Source organism: Neoarius graeffei, chromosome 10 (genome assembly GCF_027579695.1).
Source record: "Neoarius graeffei isolate fNeoGra1 chromosome 10, fNeoGra1.pri, whole genome shotgun sequence".
Lineage (NCBI taxonomy): Eukaryota > Metazoa > Chordata > Actinopteri > Siluriformes > Ariidae > Neoarius > Neoarius graeffei.
This window is the reverse complement of record NC_083578.1, coordinates 71,325,434-71,352,893: the sequence shown is the minus strand read 5'-3', so window position 1 is coordinate 71,352,893 and position 27,460 is coordinate 71,325,434. Positions and strand designations below refer to the sequence as shown.

The following is a 27,460-nucleotide window of genomic DNA, read 5'->3' as shown; positions in this document are numbered from 1 at the left end:
ATTACTACAGTTTCTCTTTTGATAGAAACAAGTTTAGTAGAAACTAATGATAATTACTTTAACATGGAAAGGCTTTATCCTTTTAATTAACCATTTCAAGACTACAACTGACTGATTTGTAATTTTTTCATGATCGTTACATATTAGAGTTCATTTCTTGCCTTCACAGCACCTTATGACATGTTCCTTTATGTGTGTGTTGTCCTGCAGCAACGTGTTCCAGGGCTATGCTGTGTGTGTGTATAACATGGCTGATATTCGTGAGGTGTTCAATGGGCCCTTTGCTCATAAAGAGGGACCGAATTATCAGTGGGGACCTTATGAAGGACGCGTCCCATATCCCAGACCTGGAGTGGTGAGAACCGAAATATCTGAAATATCTGTTGTCTGATGCAAGCAGTTGAAGATTGGAAAAAAAAAAAAGACCAGGCAACATTTTTCCAATGCTTGACTGTCCTGGGGTGGGTTTCCCAAAAGCCTCTTAACACTAAGAGCATCTTAACTAGGAGAGAGAGTGTTCATTGTGATGCTCGTTCTACCATTTAACGATGATCTTTGTGCTACAATGCTTTTGGGAAACCCACCCGTTTGGTGAACCTCTGCCAGATGTAGCCTCAGATTCCTGTTCTTGGCTGACAGAAGTGAAATTTGATGTGGTCGTTTGCCTTTGTAGCCAATCTGCCTCAAGGTCTGACATGTTGTGCATTTCTGCTCATCTTATTTAGAAAAAAAGTGGTTGAGTTCAATCCAGTCTGATCATTCTCGTCTGACCTCTCTGAAGCGCTGCTCACTAGATGTTTTTTTTTTTGCACCACTCTATATAAACTCTAGAGACTGTTGTGCATGAAAATCCCAGGAGATCAGCAGCTTTTGAAATACAACCCCAATTTCAAAAAAGTTGGGACAAAGTACAAATTGTAAATGAAAACGGAATGCAATGATGTGGAAGTTTCAAAATTCCATATTTTATTCAGAATAGAACATAGATGACATATCAAATGTTTAAACTGAGAAAATGTATCATTTAAAGAGAAAAATTAGGTGATTTTAAATTTCATGACAACAACACATCTCAAAAAAAGTTGGGACAAGGCCATGTTTACCACTGTGAGACATCCCCTTTTCTCTTTACAACAGTCTGTAAACGTCTGGGGACTGAGGAGACAAGTTGCTCAAGTTTAGGGATAGGAATGTTAACACATTCTTGTCTAATGTAGGATTCTAGTTGCTCAACTGTCTTAGGTCTTTTTTGTCGTATCTTCCATTTTATGATGCGCCAAATGTTTTCTATGGGTGAAAGATCTGGACTGCAGGCTGGCCAGTTCAGTACCCGGACCCTTCTTCTATGCAGCCATGATGCTGTAATTGATGCAGTATGTGGTTTGGCTTTGTCATGTTGGAAAATGGAAGGTCTTCCCTGAAAGAGACGTCGTCTGGATGGGAGCATATGTTGCTCTAGAACCTGGATATACCGGTACCTTTCAGCATTGATGGTGTCTTTCCAGATGTGTAAGCTGCCCATGCCACACGCACTAATGCAACCCCATACCATCAGAGATGCAGGCTTCTGAACTGAGCGCTGATAACAACTTGGGTCGTAGTCCGAATGGCACGGCGTCCCTGATTTCCATAAAGAACTTCAAATTTTGATTCGTCTGACCACAGAACAGTTTTCCACTTTGCCACAGTCCATTTTAAATGAGCCTTGGCGCAGAGAAGACGTCTGTGCTTCTGGATCATGTTTAGATACGGCTTCTTCTTTGAACTATAGAGTTTTAGCTGGCAACGGCGGATGGCATGGTGAATTGTGTTCACAGATAATGTTCTCTGGAAATATTCCTGAGCCCATTTTGTGATTTCCAATACAGAAGCATGCCTGTATGTGCTGCAGTGCCGTCTAAGGGCCGTCTATGTTGTCTATGTTCTATTGTGAATACAATATCAGTTTTTGAGATTTGTAAATTATTGCATTCCGTTTTTATTTACAATTTGTTCTTTGTCCCAACTTTTTTGGAATCGGGGTTGTACTCAAACCAAAAACTCAACTCAATTAGATGAGCTTAACCATAACCCAACATCTATGCCACAGTCGAAGTCACTGAGATCACCGTTTTTTCCCCCTCCATTCTAAAGTTTGATGTGAACGTTAAGTGAATTATTAGCTCTTGAACTGTGTCTGAATGGTTTAATGTACAGCACTGGCACAGTATTGCATCTTATAAGTGTACCTAATAAAGTGTGTAAGAAGTGGATTTTAATTAGCTATTCTGATCATTAGTATTCACTTCCTTGAAGTGTTTTGCAAAATTTCTCTTTCTTTCTCTCTCAGTGCCCGAGTAAGATCACTGCTCAGCCCGGCCGTAAGTTTGGCAGCACTCTGGAGTTCCCAGACGCTGTGCTGCAGTTTACTCGCTCTCATCCTCTCATGTGGCGTGTTGTGTACCCAACTCACCGCCAGCCTCTGCTCTTACGCACCTCCACACCATACAGACTCACACACATAACCGTGGACCGCACCCAGGCCGAGGACGACCCTTATGACGTCATGTTCATTGGCACAGGTGAGATTCATGATTGTCTGGTTATGTAGTATATACTTTCACTTGCTATTCCTGTGAGTGTTGGTATGATTAAATCCTTATTATTGACCTTTGACCCATGCAGATGTTGGCACTGTCCTGAAGGTCATTGCACTGCGTAATGGCAACTCAATCACCACTGAGGAGCTCACACTGGAGGAGCTGCAGGTCTTTAAGGTGAGTTTATGTGCTGTCACATTCATTGTTTTTATCCAAGATTTTTTTTTTCTTGTCTCATTCTATGTTATATCTCTTTTTCAGGTGCCCACTCCCATCACCTCCATGGAGATTTCAGTGAAGCGGGTGAGCATTTTGTACTCCATCAGTCCTTCCAGATACTTTACTGATATTCGAATGAAAGGACTGGCAGGCACATTTTATTTTATTTTTTTCAGAAAATGATTTTCAAGTGGATTCAGGTCATTATGCTCACAGAAAGCAAGAGATTTTGTATTTTGTCTCTTCTAACCTCAATCAGACTGTCGCTAATTTTTGAAAAAAGAATAAAATTTTTTGGAAAACAAATGGAAACTGAGCAACATGACCTGCTGTGCTCTGTTTTGCCCCAATTTACAGTAAATGTGTTAAGTCAGATGTGTTGAGCAGCTGCTATAGGGGTGTGTGTTGATATTTATCAGGGACACATGAAAGATACTCACCCTGAGCCTGTACTATTAATTTTGAAGAACAATCATTTTCAGCATTGATTACAAAAGCCCTGATCACACTACAGCTTGTGATGGGTGTGTGAACACTTGGCGATGAAAAATTGGTAGCATCACCACCAAACGTGTGATACACGGTGAACGTGTCTCCGCCTCGTGAGTGGCCAAACACGTCATGAAAAATTTAAATGCATGCATTGAAATTTGGTGGCGATGTTTTCATCGGCAAACTAAGCAGCGAATACTCGCAGATGAGTTTGGGAATACTTCCCAAAGCTCAGGGAACTTTCGCCAAGCCTCTTGAGATGTGTTTGTCTCGAATCCATGTCCTCGATGCTCATGGAAGCCTCATTAACACAGCGGCTCGGCAGAGCCTAACCTTCCCCGAGACTTAAAAAGTGCATTTACATTCAGGGATCCTTCAGAGCACGTTGTGCACACATTTGGGACCCAGTCGTTATGGGAAGCACCTGATGCTGATTTGAACGCAATCAGCACGCGCATATAAGGACGCTGTTTTCACAGAGATTTTGCTAAGTATTCTGTCAGGGATGTGATGCTAGACCAGGGGTGGGCAATTATTTTTCCATGGGGCCACGTGAGAAACAGAAAATTTTGTGGAGGGCCAGACCAAAAGGCTGAACTAAATTCTGCATAATATTAATTGTATTTCTTTATATAAAGCAGTAAATAACATTGTTTTTACAAGCTGCTAAGACTGGTAAGAGTATGGAAAAAACGAGGTTGCCTTACAAAAAATGTCATTTATTCAATCACATTTCCCAAAACAATGGTTAACAAAATGTGAACGTTTGTACCATTTTTTTTTCAGTCACATTCACCCCAAAACACAATAAAGACATCACAATATTGTCTTTCTACTCCAAATATCAAGCAAAATACATCATATTATAATAATGATGCCAACATTTGTAGTCGGGTGGCACGGTGGTGTAGTGGTTAGCGCTGTCGCCTCACAGCAAGAAGGTCCGGGCTCGAGCCCCGTGGCCAGCGAGGGCCTTTCTGTGCAGAGTTTGCATGTTCTCCCCGTGTCCGCGTGGGTTTCCTCCGGGTGCTCCGATTTCCCCCACAGTCCAAAGACATGCAGGTTAGGTTAACTGGTGACTCTAAATTGACCGTGAATGTGAGTGTGAATGGTTGTCTGTGTCTATGTGTCAGCCCTGTGATGACCTGGCAACTTGTCCAGGGTGTACCCCGCCTTTTGCCCGTAGTCAGTTGGGATAGGCTCCAGCTTGCCTGCGACCCTGTAGAACAGGATAAAGCGGCTACAGATGATGAGATGAGATGAGACATTTGTAGTCTAATCACCTCATTTGGTGTTTTTCGCCGGAGATCGGCTCGGGCTCCGGCGCCTGCTGGTGACGTCACACTATGTGATTGGCTGGACTGTTTGAAGGATGACGTACAAGTTTGTGGTTGGTCTGGACAAATTACGGAAGTAGTTATCACGGGATTAGGTTTCGTGGGATTTCATGTCATGTTCATGTCGCGCGCATTGCGTTTTTGTTGAACACAACTTCAAAATAAAAGCAATGCACATTCAGTCCATGCATGAGGTAAAATTAGAAAATACGTTTATTTTGTAATTTCTAATTAACCTTACGTGGGGCGGTCAGAATGAACCAAAGGGCCGGATGTGGCCCGCGGGCCGTAAAATGCCCAGGTCTGCGCTAGACGGATCTAAGTGCAGGAAGAGTGTTTATTAGCAGGTGTGATATTTACAAAAACAAAACATGAGGCAAGGTCAGAATAACAAAACACACACACAAAAGCAAAACAGAAAACAGAGTATTTAACCAGAGTCATAAACATGGCTAGAAACAAACGTGACAGTGATAATGATGATACTTTGCAAAGCCTCTGTGAAAACAGAGTCCTTATATGCGTGTGTTGATTGCGCTTAAATCAGCATCATAATGACTAGGTCCCAAGAGCTCACACAACACACTCTGTGCACGGTGGTGTAGTGGTTAGCGCTGTCGCCTCACAACAAGAAGGTCTGGGTTCGAGCCCCATGGCCGGTGAGGGCCTTTCTGTGTGGAGTTTGCATGTTCTCCCCGTGTCCGCGTGGGTTTCCTCCGGGTGCTCCGGTTTCCCCCACAGTCCAAAGACATGCAGGTTAGGTTAACTGGTAACTCTAAATTGACCGTAGGTGTGAATGTGAGTGTGAATGGTTGTCTGTGTCTATGTGTCAGCCCTTTGATGACCTGGCGACTTGTCCAGGGTGTACCCCGCCTTTTGCCCGTAGTCAGCTGGGATAGGCTCCAGCTTGCCTGCGACCCTGTAGAACAGGATAAAGCAGCTAGAGAAGATGAGATTATCATTCCGATAATTATAGCCTTCCCCCCAATTTACCAGTCATTCAGTTTTCCTGTGCAATATTTTAGTATATATATTTTAAATATACAGTAGTTTACAGTGGTGCTTGAAAGTTTGTGAACTCTTTAGAATTTTCTATATTTCTGCATAAATATGACCTAAAACATAATCAGATTTTCACACAAGTCCTAAAAGTAGATAAAGAGAACCCAGTTAAACAAATGAGACAAAAATATTATACTTGGTCATTTATTTATTGAGGAAAATGATCCAATATTACATATCTGTGAGTGGCAAAAGTATGTGAACCTCTAGGATTAGCAGTTAATTTGAAGGTGAAATTAGAGTCAGGTGTTTTCAATCAATGGGATGACAATCAGGTGTGAGTGGGCACCCTGTTTTATTTAAAGAACAGGGATCTATCAAAGTCTGATCTTCACAACACATGTTTGTGGAAGTGTATCATGGCATGAACAAAGGAGATTTCTGAGGATCTCAGAAAAAGGTGTTGTTGATGCTCATCAGGGTGGAAAAGGTTACAAAACCATCTCTAAAGAGTTTGGACTCCACCAATCCACAGTCAGACAGATTGTGTCCAAATGGAGGAAATTCAGGACCATTGTTACCCTCCCCAGGAGTGGTTGCCCAGCAAAGATCACTCCAAGAGCAAGGCGTGTAATATTCAGCGAGGTCACAAAGGACCCCAGGGTAACTTCTAAGCAACTGAAGACCTCTCTCACATTGGTTAATGTTCATGAGTCCACCATCAGGAGAACACTGAACAACAATGGTGTGCATGGCAGGGTTGCAAGGAGAAAGCCACTGCTCTCCAAAAAGAACATTGCTGCTCGTCTGCAGTTTGCTAAAGATCATGTGGACAAGCCAGAAGGCTATTGGAAAAATGTTTTGTGGATGGATGAGACCAAAATAGAACATCTCATCTCATTATCTCTAGCCGCTTTATCCTTCTACAGGGTCGCAGGCAAGCTGGAGCCTATCCCAGCTGACTATGGGCGAAAGGCAGGGTACACCCTGGACAAGTCGCCAGGTCATCACAGGGCTGACACATAGACAACCATTCACACCTACGGTCAATTTAGAGTCACCAGTTAACCTAACCTGCATGTCTTTGGGGGAAACCGGAGCACCCGGAGGAAACCCACACGGACACGGGGAGAACATGCAAACTCCACACAGGAAGGCCCTCGCCGGCCCCGGGGCTCGAACCCAGGACCTTCTTGCTGTGAGGCGACAGCGCTAACCACTACACCACCGTGCCGCCCCAAAATAGAACATTTTGGTTTAAATGAGAAACATTATGTTTGGAGAAAGGAAAACACTGCATTCCAGCATAAGAACCTTATCCCATCTGTGAAACATGGTGGTGGTAGTATCATGGTTTGGGCCTGTTTTGCTGCATCTGGGCCAGGACGGCTTGCCATCATTGATGGAACAATGAATTCTGAATTATACCAGTGAATTCTAAAGGAAAATGTCAGGACATCTGTCCATGAACTGAATCTCAAGAGAAGGTGGGTCATGCAGCAAGACAATGACCCTAAGCACACAAGTCGTTCTACCAAAGAATGGTTAAAGAAGAATAAAGTTAATGTTTTGGAATGGCCAAGTCAAAGTCCTGACCTTAATTCAATCGAAATGTTGTGGAAGGACCTGAAGCGAGCAGTTCATGTGAGGAAACCCACCAACATCCCAGAGTTGAAGCTGTTCTGTCCGGAGGAATGGGCTAAAATTCCTCCAAGCTGGTGTGCAGGACTGATCAACAGTTACTGGAAACGTTTAGTTGCAGTTATTGCTGCACAAGGGGGTCACACCAGATACTGAAAGCAAAGGTTCACATACTTTTGCCACTCACAGATATGTAATATTGGATCATTTTCCTCAATAAATAAATGACCAAGTATAATATTTTTGTCTCATTTGTTTAACTGGGTTCTCTTTATCTACTTTTAGGACTTGTGTGAAAATCTGATGATGTTTTAGATCATATTTATGCAGAAATATAGAAAATTCTAAAGGGTTCACAAACTTTCAAGCACCACTGTATATATCATGTTGCTAACTTTTATTTATCACTCTCTTACTTTTCTTCTACTTGGAGCTACTATAATGTGAATTTCTCTGATGAAGATCAATAACATTCATTTTTATCTTTGAGTGCTGCCTCAATAGTTGCCAACATTTTCACGTTTGAATGAATATTTGATGATTTATTGGCAACATTTATTGAGCTTTTAAGTTCATGTCCTTGATCATATTGCACACAATTCATCGTAATCATCCATTAACTCTTGAGCAATGCCATTTGGTCACCTCCAAACATCTTTTTTTTTTTTATATTTATGTTGTCACCATGCACATGCATGTAGGGTAATGTTTCATTCCCACATTCATCACCTCAGCTATCAAGTTGTTTCACTTCAAAATATGTGACACTGTTGACAGATAGACAAAAAAAGAAATAAAAATTATGTATATGCTGCATATGAGCCTTAAATTTTGTTTTGTTTTTCCCTCCAACTCCTTTAGCAATCACTGTTTGTGGGCTCAAGTGCTGGTGTCGCACAGGTTTCTCTGCATCGCTGCAGCTTGTACGGTAAAGCATGTGCTGAGTGCTGCCTGGCACGAGACCCCTACTGCGCCTGGGATGGGCACACCTGCACACACTACGTTCCCAGTGCTAAACGCCGCTACCGCAGACAAGACATCAGACATGCAAACCTAGCACTGCAATGCAGAGACCAGAACCAGAGCGGTAAGAGAGAGAGAGAGAGAGAGAGAGAGGAATACAGTATGTGCTCAATTATTGTCACAAAATTGTGTCTATGACACGTCTAAATGTTATTGGGGTCCCAGCACTTAGCGATTCATTATTTTCACTATCAAAAAATCATGATATTTGTGACCATATGATATGGTGGGCCGTAAATGCAAAACAGATTAACAAACCTAAAACAGTAACTTAAAACAAAGCAACAAAACTGAAAAAGAGGTGGCTTGGTGGTGCATTGATCACTGAGTAGCGGTGCCTCATCAGAGGTCCAAGGTTCCTGAGCTGGGTTTACTTTCTGGACAGATTTCTTATATTTTCTCCCAGTGTTCACACAGGTTTCCTCTGGGTTTTTCAGTTTCTTCCATCTGTCCAAAAACATGCCAGTACATGGATTGCCTCTGCTAAATTATGGTGTCTTGCTAAAGTATTCATCCCCAGACCTCAATCCAACTGAATCTGTGGCATTACTTGAAGATTGCTGTAGACCAACGCAACCCATCTAACTTGAAGGAATTGAAGCAGTTTTGCCTTGAGGAATGGGAAAAAATCCCAGTGGCTAGATGTGCTAAGCTAATAGAGACAAACCCCAAGAGACTTGCAGCTGTAATTGCAGCAAAAGGTGGCTCTACAAAGTATTGACTTTGGTGGGTGAATACCTACGCACACTCCAGATTTCTGTCTTTTCATCTTAATTATTGTTTGTGCAACGCTAAAACAACAATTTTCACCTTTAAAGTGGTAGGCAAATGGTGCTAACTCTCCAAAAATCCATTTTAATTCCAGCTTGTAAAGCAACAAAACAGCAGGGGTGAAGAGTAACGAAGTACATTTACTTGAGTACTGTACTTAAGTACACTTCTTGAGTATCTGTACTTTACTTGAGCATTATTTTTTTTGGAAACTTATGACTTTAACTTCACTACACTTGAAAGGCAAATATCGTACTTTTCACTCCACTACATTTCTGTCAAGGTCCTCGTTACTTGTTACTATGAAGTGGCTTTGAAAGTGGATGTTTTCTCTTTTCTTTTCTAAAACGTGATTGTTTTTTTTGCAGGTGACACTGACAGCCTATCAGTAATCGCTAGGGTCACGTCACATCCATAGACTGTATAAAATCAAGTTTATTTTTTTCTCAATAGCATTATTTAACACAATCAGTTGATGGCAGAATGGAAGGAGGTGGTTCTTCTGGGGAATGCACACACTCATGGCTTTACCTGGAAGCCATGTTTCAGTTTTCTGAAAGGATTAAAAATTTGTTTCATTTTAAATGTTTGCTTTGTTTGCCAAAAATGAACCACATCACAATCTACAGAAACTCGCTGTTCAACCTGCGGAAGCATATTGAGATATATAAACATTTTATTCCAAGAGAAAGCTTGCAATGAAGTTGTCTGTGCTTTTAGAGCTAGTGGTAATGTTGCAATAGCTGTGCAGTCTGGTTAGTCAAATGACTTTCTATGGATTTGCCCGCCAAATTGTCATCATCTTGTCCACGGCTAAAGTTAACACATAGTTAGTTAACTTGAACACTAAGTTAGCATGTAAAAAAAGGAGTTACGCTAACATGAATAACGTTAACTTATCTGAAGTCCTTTCAGAAATATGTTTTAGCATAATCTTGCCAAATAAACAGAATGTAGAAATCTTTCTTTTCTAGTAACGTTAGGTACCCAATATGATGTTCGAGCTTGAAAAATGTTAGCTAGCATCAGGTGGAGCTTCACTGACTAGCTAGCTTAAGGTTAAACCACCATGATGGCACAGCATGCGTTCATTTTGTGAATTCACATTTCTGTCTTTGGTAACGTCATTAGGTTTTGTAAGCGTTGTGGCAATAATACAACAATGCGTTGACAGGAAATGTTAGTTAGTTAGTTAGTTAGTTAGTTAGCTATGGTTTATTTGATAGGGACAGATACATATCATGCAGGCTGTGCAACAGCCTAACAGTAGGCATCATAGCATTTATAGCCATAGGCTAATTTCCAATGCCCATCCCTAGAAGGGCTTTTGAAATAATATATAAAAAACTATTTTTATTTTAAAGAGCAGCCTATCCATTCATCCAGGCCATTCATTCAATCTAAAATACAGCCAATATACATATACATAACTAACCATATGTTAATGTCCATCCACATATCCATTCATCCACTAAATATAGAATTAGTAATATTAATAAAAATGGTCAGACATTACCTACCTACACACACATGCATATTCACACATGGCTACATACCTGGTTACTTTTTAGGAACTCCTTCATCTGACTCCTGAACCAAGTAGTTCAAATGAATGGCCTTGATTTCAGGGGGCAAACTATTCCATAAATGTAGTCCTTTAATTAGGAATGAAGACTGACCAAAGGATGTTTTACGGTGGGGTATCCTACAGTTCCCTGCTACAGCACCCCTGGTGGACCGCCCAACAACCTGCATTGGTTGGATAAGGTCACAGAGCACTTGAGGGGCTTGGCCATGCAGGCATTTATAGATCAAGTTAATATTTGACAAAGCAATATAATTATCAAAACTTAGCATCTTCAGGTCCCGCTGGACATCACAGTGATGAGCTCTTATTGGCCTCTTACCTAGGGTTTTCAATGCGCAGTTATAGAGTCTCTCCAGAGGTCTTACTGCTGAAAGACCTACCTGTGACCATGCAGTTATGCAATAGCCAAGGTATGAGAGAATCATTGAATAAAAATATATGTTGGCTGCTTCAAATGATAAACAATCTCTAATTAGTATAAAAGTGTATAAGTTCAGTCTAACTGTTTTACTGATCTTCTTAATATGTTTGTCAAATTTGAGATGTTCATCCAATATCAGTCCTAAGTATTTGACCTCTGCAACCTGACTAATTGGTTTGTCATAGATATTGATATTTAAGGTAGTTGGTGTGGGGCGCCTTCCAGAGGAAAAGCACATTGACACTGTTTTACTTACATTTAGCGCTAGACATGACTTGTTTAGCCAGTGAGCTACAGCCTCCAGTTGTTCATTTAATTTGTGTGATACTGCAGCAGGGCGGCATGGTGGTGTAGTGGTTAGCGCTGTCACCTCACAGCAAGAAGGTCCTGGGTTCGAGCCCCGGGGCCGGCAAGGGCCTTTCTGTGCGGAGTTTGCATGTTGTCCGCGTGGGTTTCCTCCGGGTGCTCCAGTTTCCCCCACAGTCCAAAGACATGCAGGTTAGGTTAACTGGTGACTCTAAATTGACCGTAGGTGTGAATGGTTGTCTGTGTCTATGTGTCAGCCCTGTGATGACCTGGCGACTTGTCCAGGGTGTACCCCGCCTTTTGCCCGTAGTCAGCTGGGATAGGCTCCAGCTTGCCTGCGACCCTGTAGAAGGATAAAGCGGCTAGAGATAATGAGATGAGATGAGATACTGTGGCAGCTGTTTTCCCATGAACATATAGAACTGCATCATCTGCATACATTTGAAAACCTGCCTCTGGACAGGAGTCAGGGAGGTCATTTATAAACATACTAAAAAGTATCGGTCCTAATACCGAACCCTGCGGAATGCCAGTTTTGATTATTTGAAATGAAGACTTTGCATTGCTGATAGCAACACATTGTTCACGGTTTGTGAGATATGATTTAAACCAGGCCACTGTCTTTTCTGTTAAATTATAATTAGCAAGTTTAGATATTAAAATGTTATGATTTACCGTGTCAAATGCTTTTTTAAGATCTAAAAATACAGCCCCCACCAGGTTACCTTTATCTATAGATGATTTAATTTGCTCCAGGAGGAAGCAGTTAGCACTCTCTGTGGAGAATTTTGCTCTAAAACCAAATTGCAATGGATGTAAATATTTATTGCCTTCTAGGTGTTCCATTAGTTGTATGGCAACTGCCTTTTCCAGGATCTTAGATAGAGCAGGCAGGATGCTGATGGGCCGATAATTGGTCACTTGGTCTGCCGCACCAGATTTAAATATAGGAATAACCTTTGCTTGTTTCCAGGCTTCAGGAAACATCCCACTTGTTATGGAGGTGTTTACCAAATGGGTTAGCGGCTCAGCTAGTGCATTAACGTGTGTTTTTATTAAAACTATATCTAAATTAAAAAGGTCTTTGATATAGGTAGTTTTTAACTTAGTGATTATTTTTACTACTTGACTTTTTGATATTTGTTTGAGTTCTAGCAGTTGACCTGTCTTTGCAGCTATAGCTGGGCCAGACCAGACACTTGTCTCAAAAGTTCTGGCTATATCCTCAACTGACCCAACAAAATAGTTGTTTAGTACTTGCGCAATTTCTCCATTGTCTGCTATAGTTTCATTCCCTATTTTTAGTTCCTGTATGATACTTTGTGCTTTCTGTGGTTGTATTAAGGTTTTCATTTGTTTCCAAATAAGTGAACTATTGCCCTTAGCCTCCATTAAAAGTGTGATATAATATGTTGCTTTAGCTGTGCACAATTCTTTAGTGACTCTATTACAGAGTCCTTTATATTGTGCGAGGGCAGTGTTTGTCCGGCTCTTTAAACACACTTTAAGTGCAAGATCACGTTGTTTCATGAGCTGTCTAATTGATAAGTCCACCCACGGAAGGGAATTTTTCCTTTTAGATTTTTTGGCCGGCTTGAGAAATTTAGACATTATTTTATTGATGTCATTCATAAATTCATTGCAACATGTGTTCGTGTCTGTGTTCTGCATCACATCGTCCCAAGTTGCTTCACTTAATTGACGTTGCAAAATTGGTAGATCTTGCTTGGATATTATAAGTTTGTCAGCGTTTGGTAATCCTATATTTAGACTGTAATTGGCAAAACGTTTTTTGGTCAACTTCCTAGCTGCCAAGATCATATTATGATCTGACAAGCCCGTTATAAGATTAAAAGTTTTTATTATTCGCTCAGTCCTATTTGTAAATATTAAGTCTATCTGTGATTGAGTCGATCTAGTAATTCGTGTCGGCCCTTTAATTACTTGACTGAAGTCGAGCTTAGACATGGTGCTTTTCAGTTTACCTCTGGCTTTCTTATCAGCCCAATTAATATTAAAATCCCCGAATATTATCACCTCTGTTTTATGAGTAATGGCTTTAAGTATTTTCTCTAATTTTTCATAAAAAGTTCCATCATATATTGGTGGGTTATATACAACCAAGATGCGAAAATGCATCTCCGGGGATAGATAAACATTTAATCCAAGGCATTCAAGCTCGTCATGGTCAAATTCAATTTCAGCACATCTGAAGGAATCCCTAATATAAACAACCACACCACCCCCTCTACCAACTTCCCTGTCTTTTCTAAAACATTTATATCCTGGCACATCAATAATAGAAGTTAAAATCTTGCTATGAAGCCAGCTTTCAGTGAGACATAAAAAGTCCAAGTTTGAATCCAACAGTAATGTTTTAATTTCGTCGTATTTGGGGAGGAGGCTTCTAATGTTGAGATGCCCCCCAAATATACCCCTTGGTTTGGCAGAAGGGTCCCATATAACTTTGGCATAATTTACTGTATGGAAGATATTTGTTCGTTTAATCATTAATTTATTAAGTATATGCTTTATGCAGTTTTTATGCATTTTCCATTTGGGTCCAGTGCCTTTATGGATCATGCGGTTACATCCACACGTCTCTGTTGGCAACGAGCAGACCGAGTCCTCAGGTCGCAATTCGTCTCCGGCTACCATCCCAACACCCTGCTGTTCGAGACAGTTCGCGTCTGCCTTGAGGCCCAAGGATCCCGTCGCAAGGTCGGGAACCACGATAGAACATTCGGCAACTCTGCCCGCGATCAAATTCTCGCTCATGGAGTGCTCCCCCACGGCATGCAGCTTGGGGGATGTGGGTCCGCAGCTGAGGCTCGAGTATAGATAGTTTTCACATGACGTCACAGAGTCGGGGATTCCCTGGTGGCGGCCATCTTGGAGGGCCAGCTTACCGTACGGGTCACTGAGCACACATTGTAGCGCGCGAGTTACATTCATTTATATATTATTTACATTTATAGTTACATTACTACTATTTAAAGCTAGCAATGGTGCACACCTGTTGTATTCACGGCTGTCGTAATAGGTCAGATGATGAAGTCAAGCGGAGCTTTTATGGAATTCCCACTGTATGGGAGCACGAAGGCGAGCAAACAAAGAAACTCAGCATACAAAGGAGAAATCTATGGCTTGCGAGAATCAACCGCAAGGATTATTAGCCTTCCAAACACAGCAAAGTCTGCTCTGATCATTTTATAAGTGGTAAGTTGTTTAAATAAACAATCAATTGTGTTTAAGTTTGTTTTTGGAAACCAAAACATCATGTGAACAATCTCTGGAGAATGCCTAACTGGAACCGCTGAGTGTACGTTTACATTGTAATGTACACTTAATATCGCTCGTTTGTCACGTTTCTGTTTGAAACTTGTCACTTCACTCACGCAAGGGTCATTTTTGAAAAACATTTTAGGTCTATTCTGTATGATTTAATTTGCGTTTGGGATGCAAACAGCGCGCCTTTTGGCGGATGCCGCCTGAATCGCGCAGATCCGGGTTTTTTTTTTGGGGGGGGTGTTGGAGTGTCTGATTATAATTTCAAAGTAAATTCTGTATTAAAATTACTAAATAAGCAAATCCGTTACAGTCCATGAAACAGGAAGTATAAGGATAAGAAACAAACAGTTTAAATCGGGAAGTTGCGCACATTTGCGCAGCCTGAGCGGTGTGCAGGACTGAGCAAATGTGCGCAACTTCCCGATTTAAACTGTTTTTTTCTCATCCTTATACTTCCTGTTTCATGGACTGTAACGGATTTGCTTATTTAGTAATTTTAATACAGAATTTACTTTGAAATTACAATCAGACACTCCCAACACCCCCCCTAAAAAAAAACGGATCTGCGCGATTCAGGCGGCATCTGCCAAAAGGCGCGCTGTGAATATATAAAGTTGCATATATCAGACAGCCTTTAAAGTTTGATGAAGTCAGTTTCAGGCTTTGGAGCAGGCTTTGGCAGTTTCAGGCTTTGGCAGCCCTGCATAGTCACTTGAAAATGCATCTTTGTCCACTTCGTAGGGTCAATTCCCCCAATCAAGGCCAGTTTGGCTGCATACCGTTGTCGTGAGATGTCGTCTAATGTATCCATATACTTCTGTTTGCTTAATTTTGCCGACATTGATCTTTATTTTAGAAAACTGACTATATAACTTCATAAATTCGTCCGAGATAACGTAGCAGGTAGTGGCGATGGTCCGTTTTGTTTGCCCTCCAAGATGGCGGCTGGGGGGCGTTCCCCGGAATGCCATGACGTCAGTGAAAACTATCTATAGGGCGTCGCTGGGTCCCGGATTCAGTTGGATATCGCCTGCCAACAAGAGCAGCAAAGCGTGAGTTAAAACAGTCTTTATCCAAGCACGTTTATTGTTCCGAGCGTATTTGGCATTCTTGTGACCTAGCTTGCAAGTTCGTGTCTGGCCATTTTTAAATATGCAGGTGAAGATGACATGACTACCAAAACCAAACGACTGTAGGCTAGGGTTTATTGGAAGCCGTAAGTCCGCACTTGAATCATGAGTAGGAAAACATTGTCTTTTAAATAGAGGCACCAGTGTCAGGTATGCACAGGTGAGTAGTATTGGTATGTTACTTAATAGCTTCAGATAGTGACGGCGTTTGCCAGAAATCAGTCCATACCTTTTAAAGCTACTCACTCTGGGTCGAGGCGGCGAGTTGTTTTTCTTACATAAACGTAGAAAGTTGGTATGTAGAATATTGGCAAGTAGAAACAGAACTTCCAGCGCGGAACCCAACAAACCGCGCTTACCAGTTTCTGTCTTTGCCGCCTGCGACGCATTCACCTGCGCCATCTTGTTTTTCCTTCCGTTCCTTTAAACAGGAAGGGAGCTGTTGAGGGACACGTCGAACCTTGAGCTGAAACTGGAGAATCGAAGATTGGTAACTCATATAATCACTCTTTATAACCATGGTGAGCAGAAAAGCATCTTAGCATGCAACAGCAGAAGAACACATTGGGTTCCAGTCCTGCAGCCAAGAACAGGGATCTTTTACTTTTAATACTTAAGTATTTTTAAAAGCAAGTACTTCAGTACTTTAACTTAAGTAAAAAATTGACTGGACAACTTTCACTTGTATCTGAGTAACATTTGACCAGTGGGGTCTGTACTTTGACTTAAGTAATGAAGTTGGGTACTTTATCCACCTCTGCAAAACAGGACAAACACCAAGGGGAATGAATACTTTTTCAAGACACTGTATCCATGGGTCTGAACCAGTACAAACCTCCGCAAATCAGAAAACGCAAAAACAAAACAGCAAATTCAGAAACTCGGCTCAAACCAAAATGATAACATAAAATGTAAACATAATAATAATAATAACAACAGTAATTTAACAATAACTTAACATCATAATTTAAGCAATATAACAACACGAACACAAAGTAAAAGGATAGATCCTGAGTAAACATCATGTGCTTGTTGCTGATTGGCTACACCACATGTCAGTCTGAGAGACCATAGAAAACAGGGAGCTGGGGAATGTTTACAGTCAGAGGAAATATGACCCATAAAATACAGTGAGCTCAACACCATAAATAAGAATGTGATGCTATTATTTGTACTTATTTCAATCAAGGGTATTCATATGATGCTGTTTTATTGTAGATATGCTGTCAGATTTGTTCTACATTGATAGTGTGCCAAAGCTGAAAACCCACCTCAGAGGTTTATTAAGAAAGAATTATACTTTACTACAATAACAACACCGCAAGCTGGCCTACTGGTTAGCGTGTCCACCTCTCGACCAGCACATCATGAGCTCTATTCGCAGTTGGGTCATACCAAAGACCATCTGGTGCGGTATGCTGCAATACAGATGTGAGTAAGGAGTCAAACTCGTGCGGTTACCAGAGGACCAGCGTCCCACTATAACCCTAGCTATGTAATAGGCGAGAGGTCAAGGGCTACAGAAACGGAGATCGGTGCCACCTAATGCACCTCAAGGGCCTGGTTAGTACTAGGACTGCCTGGGAATACCACGTCCTGGCACAGGAGGGACTTTGACCTTTTGACAATAATATAAATAGCTTCAAAATAAAGCATTTTCACGATATTAACTAGATAACAGTGCTTATACAGTGTATAAAACAGTCTTAACAAGTGCTCACACACTACACACACACGATGCTATCAACAACATGGCATTGTTGCATTGTTGACAGAAGCTTGACAGATTGGTGAAGTTCGAGAAAAACATTGAATTTTGGTGAACTTCATGAACTTTTCAACTCAGAAGTACTCTTAGACCATCTCTCATCACTTTAGAGAGAATGAGGAAAAAATGTAACAAAAGAAGGGGAAAAAAAGGTGCTTGCACACCTGACACACACACACACTTGGAAACCTAAGCTTCACCTGCTAAATTAACCGATTTGAACTTTTCAGTAGACTGACAGGTCCATCACTAAACACACACACACACACATCACTAGGTGACATCTGCCTTCATTATGCTCATTGAAGCAAAACAAAACATTGTCCTCTTTACTATAACAGTTCAGATAAGCATCTGTGTGTGGGTGTGTCCTCACACGAGTGTGTTTTGTCTCCAGTGGAAGATGTGGACACGGTTGAAGTGCGGGTTGTGTATGGCACAGAGAACAACAGCACCTTTCTGGAGTGTGTCCCTCGATCTCCACAAGCCACCGTCACCTGGCACATCCACCGGGATGAACATCTGGAGGAGGTGAGACTGAACATTTTACATAAACCTTTTACATGCATTCTTTCCGTTTATTGTTTACATTCAAGATCCCAGACATAAGGGAAAACTCTCCAATGCTCCCAGACCATATCATTCATCACAGTAGCGATCCTGTCACTGCAAGATGGATAGAGGTAGAATGGTCTGCTTCACCTAGCGCTCTGTACATCACATTTTAAAAACACTGCTCTGTTTTCTTAGACGTTTGTTTGGTTCGGGCAAATTTGTCAGAAGTTTTTGGGCTTGCTTCAGGGCAAAAATTTTTGTCTTTTGTAAGGTGATGATGGAAGGTTACTGTTTTATTATAGTTATTCAATATCAGTTTATTGAATATTTAATAATTTCATGATAAATTTGTAAAAAATAGAATTTTGCTCATTTAATGGTTAATGATAAATAATTTCATGAAATTTCTACTTTGCAATTTTTTCATTCAGTGTGCAGTACAAATTAATTTTACCGTACCTTAATGATGTTAATAAGGTCTTGTGTGTCGAGATAAACACAAAAAAAGGAAAACTAATAGCATAATAATAATAATAAAAATAATAAATACATCCTTGAGTGTTCCCATGTATGGTATGAACGTGCGCCAAAAGGTTGTATGAAGAATCAATGTACAAAGATACTGTGGGATATGAATATCCAGGGGCGGCACGATGGTGTAGTGGTTAGCACTGTCGCCTCACAGCAAGAAGGTCTTGGGTTCGAGCCCAGCGGCTGACAAGGGCCTTTCTGTGTGTTCGAGCCCCGTGTCCGCGTGGGTTTCCTCCGGGTGCTCCGGTTTCCCCCAAAGACATGCAGGTTAGGCTAATTGGTAACTCTAAATTGACCGTGTGAGTGTGAATGGTTGTCTGTGTCTCTGTGTCAGCCCTGTGATGACCTGGCGACTTGTCCAGGGTGTACCCCGCCTCTTGCCCATAGTCAGCTGGGATAGGCTCCTGCAACCCTGTAGGACAGGATAAGCGGCTACAGATGATGGATGGATGGATGAATGAATATCCAGTGCGATAACATGGTAGAAGCTAGACGACCAGACATAGTGCTTGTAAATAAACTAGAAAATAAATGCTACATTGTCCTGGGGATCACTGGATACATGAAAAAGAACTTGAAAAGTTTGGAAGGTATCAAGATCTGTGCCAAGAAATCTCTTGACTATGGGAAATAATGAACGTTGTTGTAGTCCCAGTAGTGACTGGGGCTTTAGACTCAGTAATGAAAGCCCTTGAAAAATGGCTGGATAAGTTGGAATTGAAGATTGATGTAGCTCTCTTACAGAAGACAACTTTGTTAGGCACAGCCAGGATATTAAGGAAGGTGTATATGTGTGAATATCGGAAAGGGGGGGACCTTTGGCCTGCTCCTTTGGGTGAATTATTGGTAAAAGATCTGGCAGTGTTTCAAATAATAATAATAATATAAAACATTTTAAAGTGTTCAATTTAATTTATATTCTTTTAGTTGTAGTTTTTATTTATATATAGTTTTTATCAATTTAATCCATATTCTTTAGCTTAGTTTCTATTATATAGTTTTTATTCATTTTAATCAATATTCCTTAGTTTAGTTCTTATCACATATAGATTTTTCATACTTGTTATATATTATTGCAGTTTTTTTTTATGATATCAGACCGAATTGTGTGTAACTTTGAACAATTATAGAAATGATTTTGTACAGTTATATTATAGTTATTTGAAGTTTATTATTTTTATGAAATAAAGATTGCCTTTATTAGTTTATAAGAATCATACATTTTTATAATAATAATAATAATAATAATAATAATAATAATAATTGGTTTCTTGAGTTCTCCTGAAAATTTTTATTACATATACTTTATATATACAGAAAAAATACCTTACATGAAAAAAAAATAAATCAGATAAATGCTTTCAATATTTCAATATCCTCTAATAATTGTCAGGTTAGTAGCTTACAATAGTGCTATAATATATTTAATTTTAATTTATTGATTTTATTAATTATTTTTTATATTTTATTTTAAAACCAATTGTGTTCAGTGTATACTGAACCTAACTTAATCTATTTTTACTTTAATTTTTATTTAAATATATATATATTCCCGAATACAGCCTGAATGAGCAACACGGAACCACTCTTCTGTGGACCCACCACCCACAGGAGGTGCCGTAAGGGTCCAGTGCACTGTGGATTGGGTGGCAGCCAAAGGCGGAGGCCCTGGCGTACTGATCCCCGGCTGACAAAACTGGCTTTTGGGACATGGAATGTCACTTCTCTGGTGGGAAAGGAGCCTGAGCTTGTGTGTGAGGTTGAGCGGTACCGACTAGATATAGTTGGGCTCACCTCAACGCATAGCTTGGGCTCTGGAACCAATTTCCTGGAGAGGGATTGGACTCTCTTTTATGCTGGAGTTGCCGGGGTGAGCGGTGCCGGGCAGGGGTGGGGCTATTGGTAGCCCCCCAGTTTGGTGCTCTAACATTGGAGTTCAATTAGAGGGTCATTTCCCTGCGCCTTCGGGTCGGGGAACGGTCGCTGACTATCATTTGCGCTTATGCACCAAATGGTAGTTCAGAGTACCCGACCTTCTTGGAGTCCTTGAGTGGGATGCTAGACAGTGCACCACAAGGGGACTCCATTGTTTTACTGGGGGACTTCAGTGCTCATGTGGGCAATGACAGTGAGACCTGGAGGGGTGTGATTGGGAGGAACGGCCTGCCTGATCTGAACCTGATTGGTGTTCAGTTGTTGGACTTTTGTGCCATGCACGGTTTGGTCATAACGAACACCATGTTCAAGCATAAGGGTGTCCATAAGTGCACATGGCATGAGGACACCCTAGGCCACAGATCGATGATTGACTTTGTCATTGTTTCATCTGATCTATGACCATATGTCTTGGACACTCAGGTGAAGAGAGGAGCAGAGCTGTCAACTGATCACTACCTGGTGGCGAGCTGGATCAGATGGTGGGGGAGGAGGCTGGACAGACCGGGCAGGCCCAAGCGAGTAGTGAGGGTCTGCTGGGAACGTCTGGCGGAGGCTCCCGTCCGTCGGATCTTCAACTATCACATCCGGCACAGCTTCAACTGCATACCAGGGGAGAATGGGGACATTGAGTCCGAGTGGACCATGCTCCGCACCTCCATTGCTGAGGCGGCCGTGCAGAGCTGTGGCTGCAAGGTTATTGGTACCTGTCATGGCAGTAATCCCCGAACATGCTGGTGGACACCTGTGGTGAGGGGAGCCATCAAGCTGAAGAAGGAGTCCTATCGGACTTGGTTAGCCTGTGGGTCTCCAGAGGCAGCTGACAGATACCGATGGGCCAAGCGGAATGCGGCTCTGGTAGTCACTGAAGCAAAAACTCGGGTGTGGGAGGAGTTCGGAGGGGCCATGGAAAGTGACTTTCGGTCGGCCTCGAAGAGATTCTGGCAAACCATCCGGCGGCTCAGGAAAGGAAAACAGTGCTCTGTCCCTACTGTTTACAGCGAGGATGGAGTGCTGTTGACCTCAAATGGGGACATCATCCAACAGTGGAAGGAATACTTTGAGGATCTCCTCAATCCCACCTTCATATTGTCCAAGGAGGATGCAGAGTCTGAGGGTGCTTGGGAGGACTCGCCTATCACAGGTGCTGAGGTTGCCGAGGTGGTTAAAAAGCTCCTCGGTGGCTGGGCTCTGGGGGTGGATGAGATTCGTCTTGAGTTCCTGAAGGCACTGGATGTTGTTGGGCTGTCTTGGCTGACATGCCTCTTCAACATTGCATGGAGGTCGGGGACAGTGCCCCTGAATTGGCAGACTGGGGTGGTGGTCCCCCTTTTTAAAAAGGGGGACTGGAGAGTGTGTTCCAACTATAGGGGGATCACACTTCTCAGCTTCCCTGGGAAAGCCTATGCTGGGGTGCTGGAGAGAAAAGTCTGGTCGATAGTCGAACCTCAGATTCAGGAGGAACAATGCAGTTTTCGTCCTGGTCGTGGAACACTGGACCAGCTCTATACCCTTGCAAGGGTACTGGAGGGTACATGGGAGTTTGCCTACATGTGTTTTATGGACCTGGAGAAGGCTTATGACCATGTCCCTCATGGTGCCCTATGGGGGGTGCTTCAGGAGTATGGGGTTCAAGGCCCACTACTGCAGGCCATTCGGGCCCTGTATGACCGGAGCAGGAGTTTGGTTCGCATTGCCGGCAGTAAGTCGGACTCATTCCCAGTGCATGTTGAACTCCGCCAGGGCTGTCCTTTGTCACCAGTTCTGTTCATAACTTTTATGGACAGAATTTCTAGGTGCAGCCAAGGGGCAGAGGGTGTCTGGTTTGGTGGCATCAGGATCACATCTCTGCTTTTTGTGGATGATGTGGTCCTGTTGGCTTCATCAATCTGTGACTTACAGCATGCGCTGGGATGGTTTGCAGCCGAGTGCGAAGCGGCTGGGATGAGGATCAGCATCTCCAAGTCCATGGCCATGGCGCTCAGCCGGAAACAGGTGGAGTGCCTACTCCAGGTCAGGGGGGAGTTGCAACCTAAAGTGGAGGAGTTTAAACATCTCGGGTTTTATTCATGAGTGAGAGTAAGGGGGAGTGGAAGTTGGACAGAAGGATCGGGGCAGCATCAGCAGTGATGTGGATGCTAAACTGGTCTGTTGTGGTAAAGAGAGAGCTGAGCCTAAAGGCAAAGCTCTCAATTTACTGGTCCATCTACTTTCCCACTCTCACCTATGGTCATGAGCTATGGGTAGTGACCGAAAGAATGAGATCACGGATACAAGCGGTAGAAATGAGTTTTCTCCGCAGGGTGGCTTTGCTCTCCCTGAGAGACAGAGTGAGAAGCTTGGTCATTTGGGAGAGACTCGGAGTAGAACCGCTGCTCCTCCACATCGAAAGGAGTCAGTTGAGGTGGTTTGGGCACCTTGTTAGGATGTCCCCTGGACGCCTCCCAAAGGAGGTTTTCTGGGCATGCCCCATCGGGAAGAGACCCCGGGGCAAACCCAGGACACGCTGGAGAGATTACATCTCTTGGTTGGCCTGGGAACACCTTGGTATTCTCCCGGAAGAGCTGGTGGAGGTGGCCGGGGAGAGGGAAGTCTGGGCTGTTCTGCTTAGGCTGCTACCCCCGCGACCTGGATCCGGATAAGCGGTAGAAGATGGATATATATATATATATATATATATATATATATATATATATATATGTGTGTGTGTATATATATATATATATATATATATATGTGTGTGTGTATATATATATATATATATATATGTATATATATATATATATATATATATATATATATATATATATGTGTATATGTGTGTATATATATATATATATATATATATATATATATATATATACAACCCCGATTCCAAAAAAGTTGGGACAAAGTACAAATTGTAAATAAAAACGGAATGCAATGATGTGGAAGTTTCAAAATTCCATATTTTATTCAGAATAGAACATAGATGACATATCAAATGTTTAAACTGAGAAAATGTATCATTTAAAGAGAAAAATTAGGTGATTTTAAATTTCATGACAACAACACATCTCAAAAAAGTTGGGACAAGGCCATGTTTACCACTGTGGGACATCCCCTTTTCTCTTTACAACAGTCTGTAAACGTCTGGGGACTGAGGAGACAAGTTGCTCAAGTTTAGGGATAGGAATGTTAACCCGTTCTTGTCTAATGTAGGATTCTAGTTGCTCAACTGTCTTAGGTCTTTTTTGTTGTATCTTCCATTTTATGTTGCGCCAAATGTTTTCTATGGGTGAAAGATCTGGACTGCAGGCTGGCCAGTTCAGTACCCGGACCCTTCTTCTACGCACCCATGATGCTGTAATTGATGCAGTATGTGGTTTGGCATTGTCATGTTGGAAAATGAAAGGTCTTCCCTGAAAGAGACGTCGTCTGGATGGGAGCATATGTTGCTCTAGAACCTGGATATACCTTTCAGCATTGATGGTGTCTTTCCAGATGTGTAAGCTGCCCATGCCACACACACTAATGCAACCCCATACCATCAGAGATGCAGGCTTCTGAACTGAGCACTGATAACAACTTGGGTCGTCCTTCTCCTCTTTAGTCCGGATGACACGGCGTCCCTGATTTCCATAAAGAACTTCAAATTTTGATTCGTCTGACCACAGAACAGTTTTCCACTTTGCCACAGTCCATTTTAAATGAGGCTTGGCCCAGAGAAGACGTCTGTGCTTCTGGATCATGTTTAGATATGGCTTCTTCTTTGAACTATAGAGTTTTAGCTGGCAACGGCGGATGGCACGGTGAATTGTGTTCACAGATAATGTTCTCTGGAAATATTCCTGAGCCCATTTTGTGATTTCCAATACAGAAGCATGCCTGTATGTAACACAGTGCCGTCTAAGGGCCCAAAGATCAAAGGCACCCAGTATGGTTTTCTGGCCTTGACCCTTACGCACAGAGATTCTTCCAGATTCTCTGAATCTTTTGATGATATTATGCACTGTAGATGATGATCTGTTCAAACTCTTTGCGATTTTACACTGTCGAACTCCTTTCTGATATTGCTCCACTATTTGTCTGCGCAGAATTGGGGGATTGGTGATCCTCTTCCCATCTTTACTTCTGAGAGCCGCTGCCACTCCAAGATGCTCTTTATATACCCAGTATAAAATTATATTGCCAATTGACCTAATGAGTTGCAATTTGGTCCTCCAGCTGTTCCTTTTTTGTACCTTTAACTTTTCCAGCCTCTTATTGCCCCTGTCCCAACTTTTTTGAGATGTGTTGCTGTCATGAAATTTCAAATGAGCCAATATTTGGCATGAAATTTCAAAATGTCTCACTTTCGACATTTGATATGTTGTCTATGTTCTATTGTGAATACAATATCAGTTTTTGAGATTTGTAAATTATTGCATTCCGTTTTTATTTACAATTTGTACTTTGTCCCAACTTTTTTGGAATCGGGGTTGTATATAAATCCCAGGCAAAAGTTTAGTTTGGACACATCTTTTAACACAATGTTTTTTCTTTGTTTTTATTAATTAAAAGCCACTTCATGTCTTAAAGTAATGATGGATATTGTTTCTCTTTACTTAGTTGAGCAGTTCTTGACATAATATGGATTCATATAGTTGTGGTGTAGAATAGGACTATTTACTGTATTTTTATTATTTACTATTTACTGTTTGATCTCAAACGCATTAGTAAGGCAAGAAATTGCACTAATTAACTTTTGACGAGGCACCTGTTAATTGATAAGCATTCCAGGCGACCACCTCATGAAGCTGGTTAAGATAATGCCAATAGTGTGTAAAGCATCATCAAGGGAAACACAGGCTACTTTGAAGTATCTAAAATATGAAACATATTTTGTTTTGTTTTTTTAATACTTTTTTGTTTCCCACATAATTCCTTATATGTTCAATATTTTATTTCATAGTTTTGATATCTTCAGTATTGATCTACAGTGCAGAAAATAGTCAAAATACAGAAAAAACTATGAATGAGTAGGGGTGTACAAATATATATCTCAGTCTCCCGTTTTTATTTCCCATGATGTGCTTCCCCGCAGGTGGAGCTGGACGAGCGAGTGGTAAAAACGGATGAAGGCTTGCTGTTCAGGCAAGTGTTACGACACGATGAAGGTGTCTACGTGTGCCGCTCTCGGGAACATGGATTTTCTCAGACGTTGTCCCGTGTGTGGTTGGATGTGTTACAAGGGGACACGCTTGCTGACTTACTATCACAAGGTAGTAAACACAAGGTTTGGTCTCCATGTCCTGCCCACATGGGCTCAGGTAACCGAATGCCATCCAAGGGTTGGTTTAAGGATGTCTTGCAGCTGATTGGGCCATCAAATCTTCCTCAAGTAGAGCAATACTGTGACCGCGTCTGGTGCAATGAAAAACTGCGGCGGAAGCACAAGAACATGTTGGATAAATACAGACAAGCGCAAGACGCAGCACGGAAAACCAGAGGCAGTAAGAACGTCGGGGAACGGAATCGTATGCCACGAGACACACATGCAGTAGAGTGACACACACACACACACACACACACACACAGCGATGAACTCATGGACAAAGAGACAAGGGTGATGATAATGTTATAAAAAACCTCTCAAGCTCAAAGACGTTGATATTCATACATACACACTGCTCACACAGACAAAGAGGTGGACAGTGTTTACCATCTTCAGAACTCTTCATAATTATGGAGCAAATTTTATATTATGTTTTCTTAATTAACGTGTTATCATGATGTGATTTGTAGAAATTTGACGACAGTTGCTGTATCAACAGAAGAAACAGACACTATGTGGCACACACACACACACACGTGCTCTACATCTATTTTTTTTTTACTGTAGTTTAGAACTGTATGTGCTGAGAAGATCTGGGTGTGTTCATAACATCGCTCTGACAATGCTGGAGTAAAGCCAAAGACCTTTATGATCATCCAGATTTTAAAAGTGCTTGCAGGTTTTCTTTTTGTTTCTTTATTTCTTTTTTTCTTTCTTCTGAGCAACTTGTTAAACTAAATTTTTTGAAAGTGTAATTTGCTAATTTATTTGGCTAATTTACTGCAGGCTACTGGTTGTAAGTGGATTACGGAAGGAATAAAACATGATGGGGCATGCAGTTAGAGGAAAATGATTAATAGTGGAATAGTGTGAAGCCAGTTATGTCACCTCAAAGTGTTTAATTTATCTGACATATACCAGAGCAATTTGCCAACACTAACAATGCTGTATTTATTAAAGAACGACACATCGTGCATTATATCCGTTTATCGTAACGTTTAATGTTGTGGATTGTCTGAAAAACAGGTTAGTTCTCATTATTACTGATGTTATAGCAACTATAAGCAGCTGTTTCTTAAAGTTATTAACCCTGTTTTTTTCCAGTTTGGAAATTAATAAGACAAAAAATGCAGCTTGTCATGCCAGTCAGTAACCGTGAAGTGTGAAGTCCACTGTCCTAAAGACTGAAAACCTTTACAATGATTCTTACGTACAAAGTGAACATCATCATCATCATTTTCCCCTTGTGAAGTTCTACACTCCTTAGGGTGCTTCTGTCACGAATCTATCCAGCAGTCGCTTAAAGGTAGACTGCCTTTCAGATTTTTCAAGTGTAGGTCATAAAAAGAATTTTCCCTGACACCCAATTATTTTTGTTTAGTGAGCCGAAAGCTACTGAATCCAAATCACAGACTTCCAATTTTATTAGATTTTTAAAAAATAGAACAATTAATGAGCCCTGTGATGACCTGGCGACTTGTCCAGGGTGTACCCCGCCTTTCGCCCGTAGTCAGCTGGGATAGGCTCCAGCTTGCCTGCGACCCTGTAGAACAGGATAAAGCGGCTACAGATAAT

The 27,460-nt window shown here is 41.6% G+C and overlaps 1 protein-coding gene across 1 annotated transcript in view; it reads left to right on the top strand.

Moving 5' to 3' along the window:
• Positions 1 to 26,864, top strand: part of sema3bl (sema domain, immunoglobulin domain (Ig), short basic domain, secreted, (semaphorin) 3bl) — a 97,386-nt gene extending 70,522 nt beyond the window's left edge. The window contains exons 10-16 of the mRNA XM_060932192.1: positions 211 to 355; positions 2,330 to 2,561; positions 2,665 to 2,756; positions 2,841 to 2,882; positions 8,132 to 8,357; positions 17,966 to 18,099; positions 25,655 to 26,864. Of these exons, the coding sequence (XP_060788175.1) occupies positions 211 to 355; positions 2,330 to 2,561; positions 2,665 to 2,756; positions 2,841 to 2,882; positions 8,132 to 8,357; positions 17,966 to 18,099; positions 25,655 to 26,119 (1,336 nt within the window). The 3' untranslated portion in view covers positions 26,120 to 26,864. The remainder of the gene's footprint in view (positions 1 to 210; positions 356 to 2,329; positions 2,562 to 2,664; positions 2,757 to 2,840; positions 2,883 to 8,131; positions 8,358 to 17,965; positions 18,100 to 25,654) is intronic.
• Positions 26,865 to 27,460: the final 596 nt, after the last annotated feature.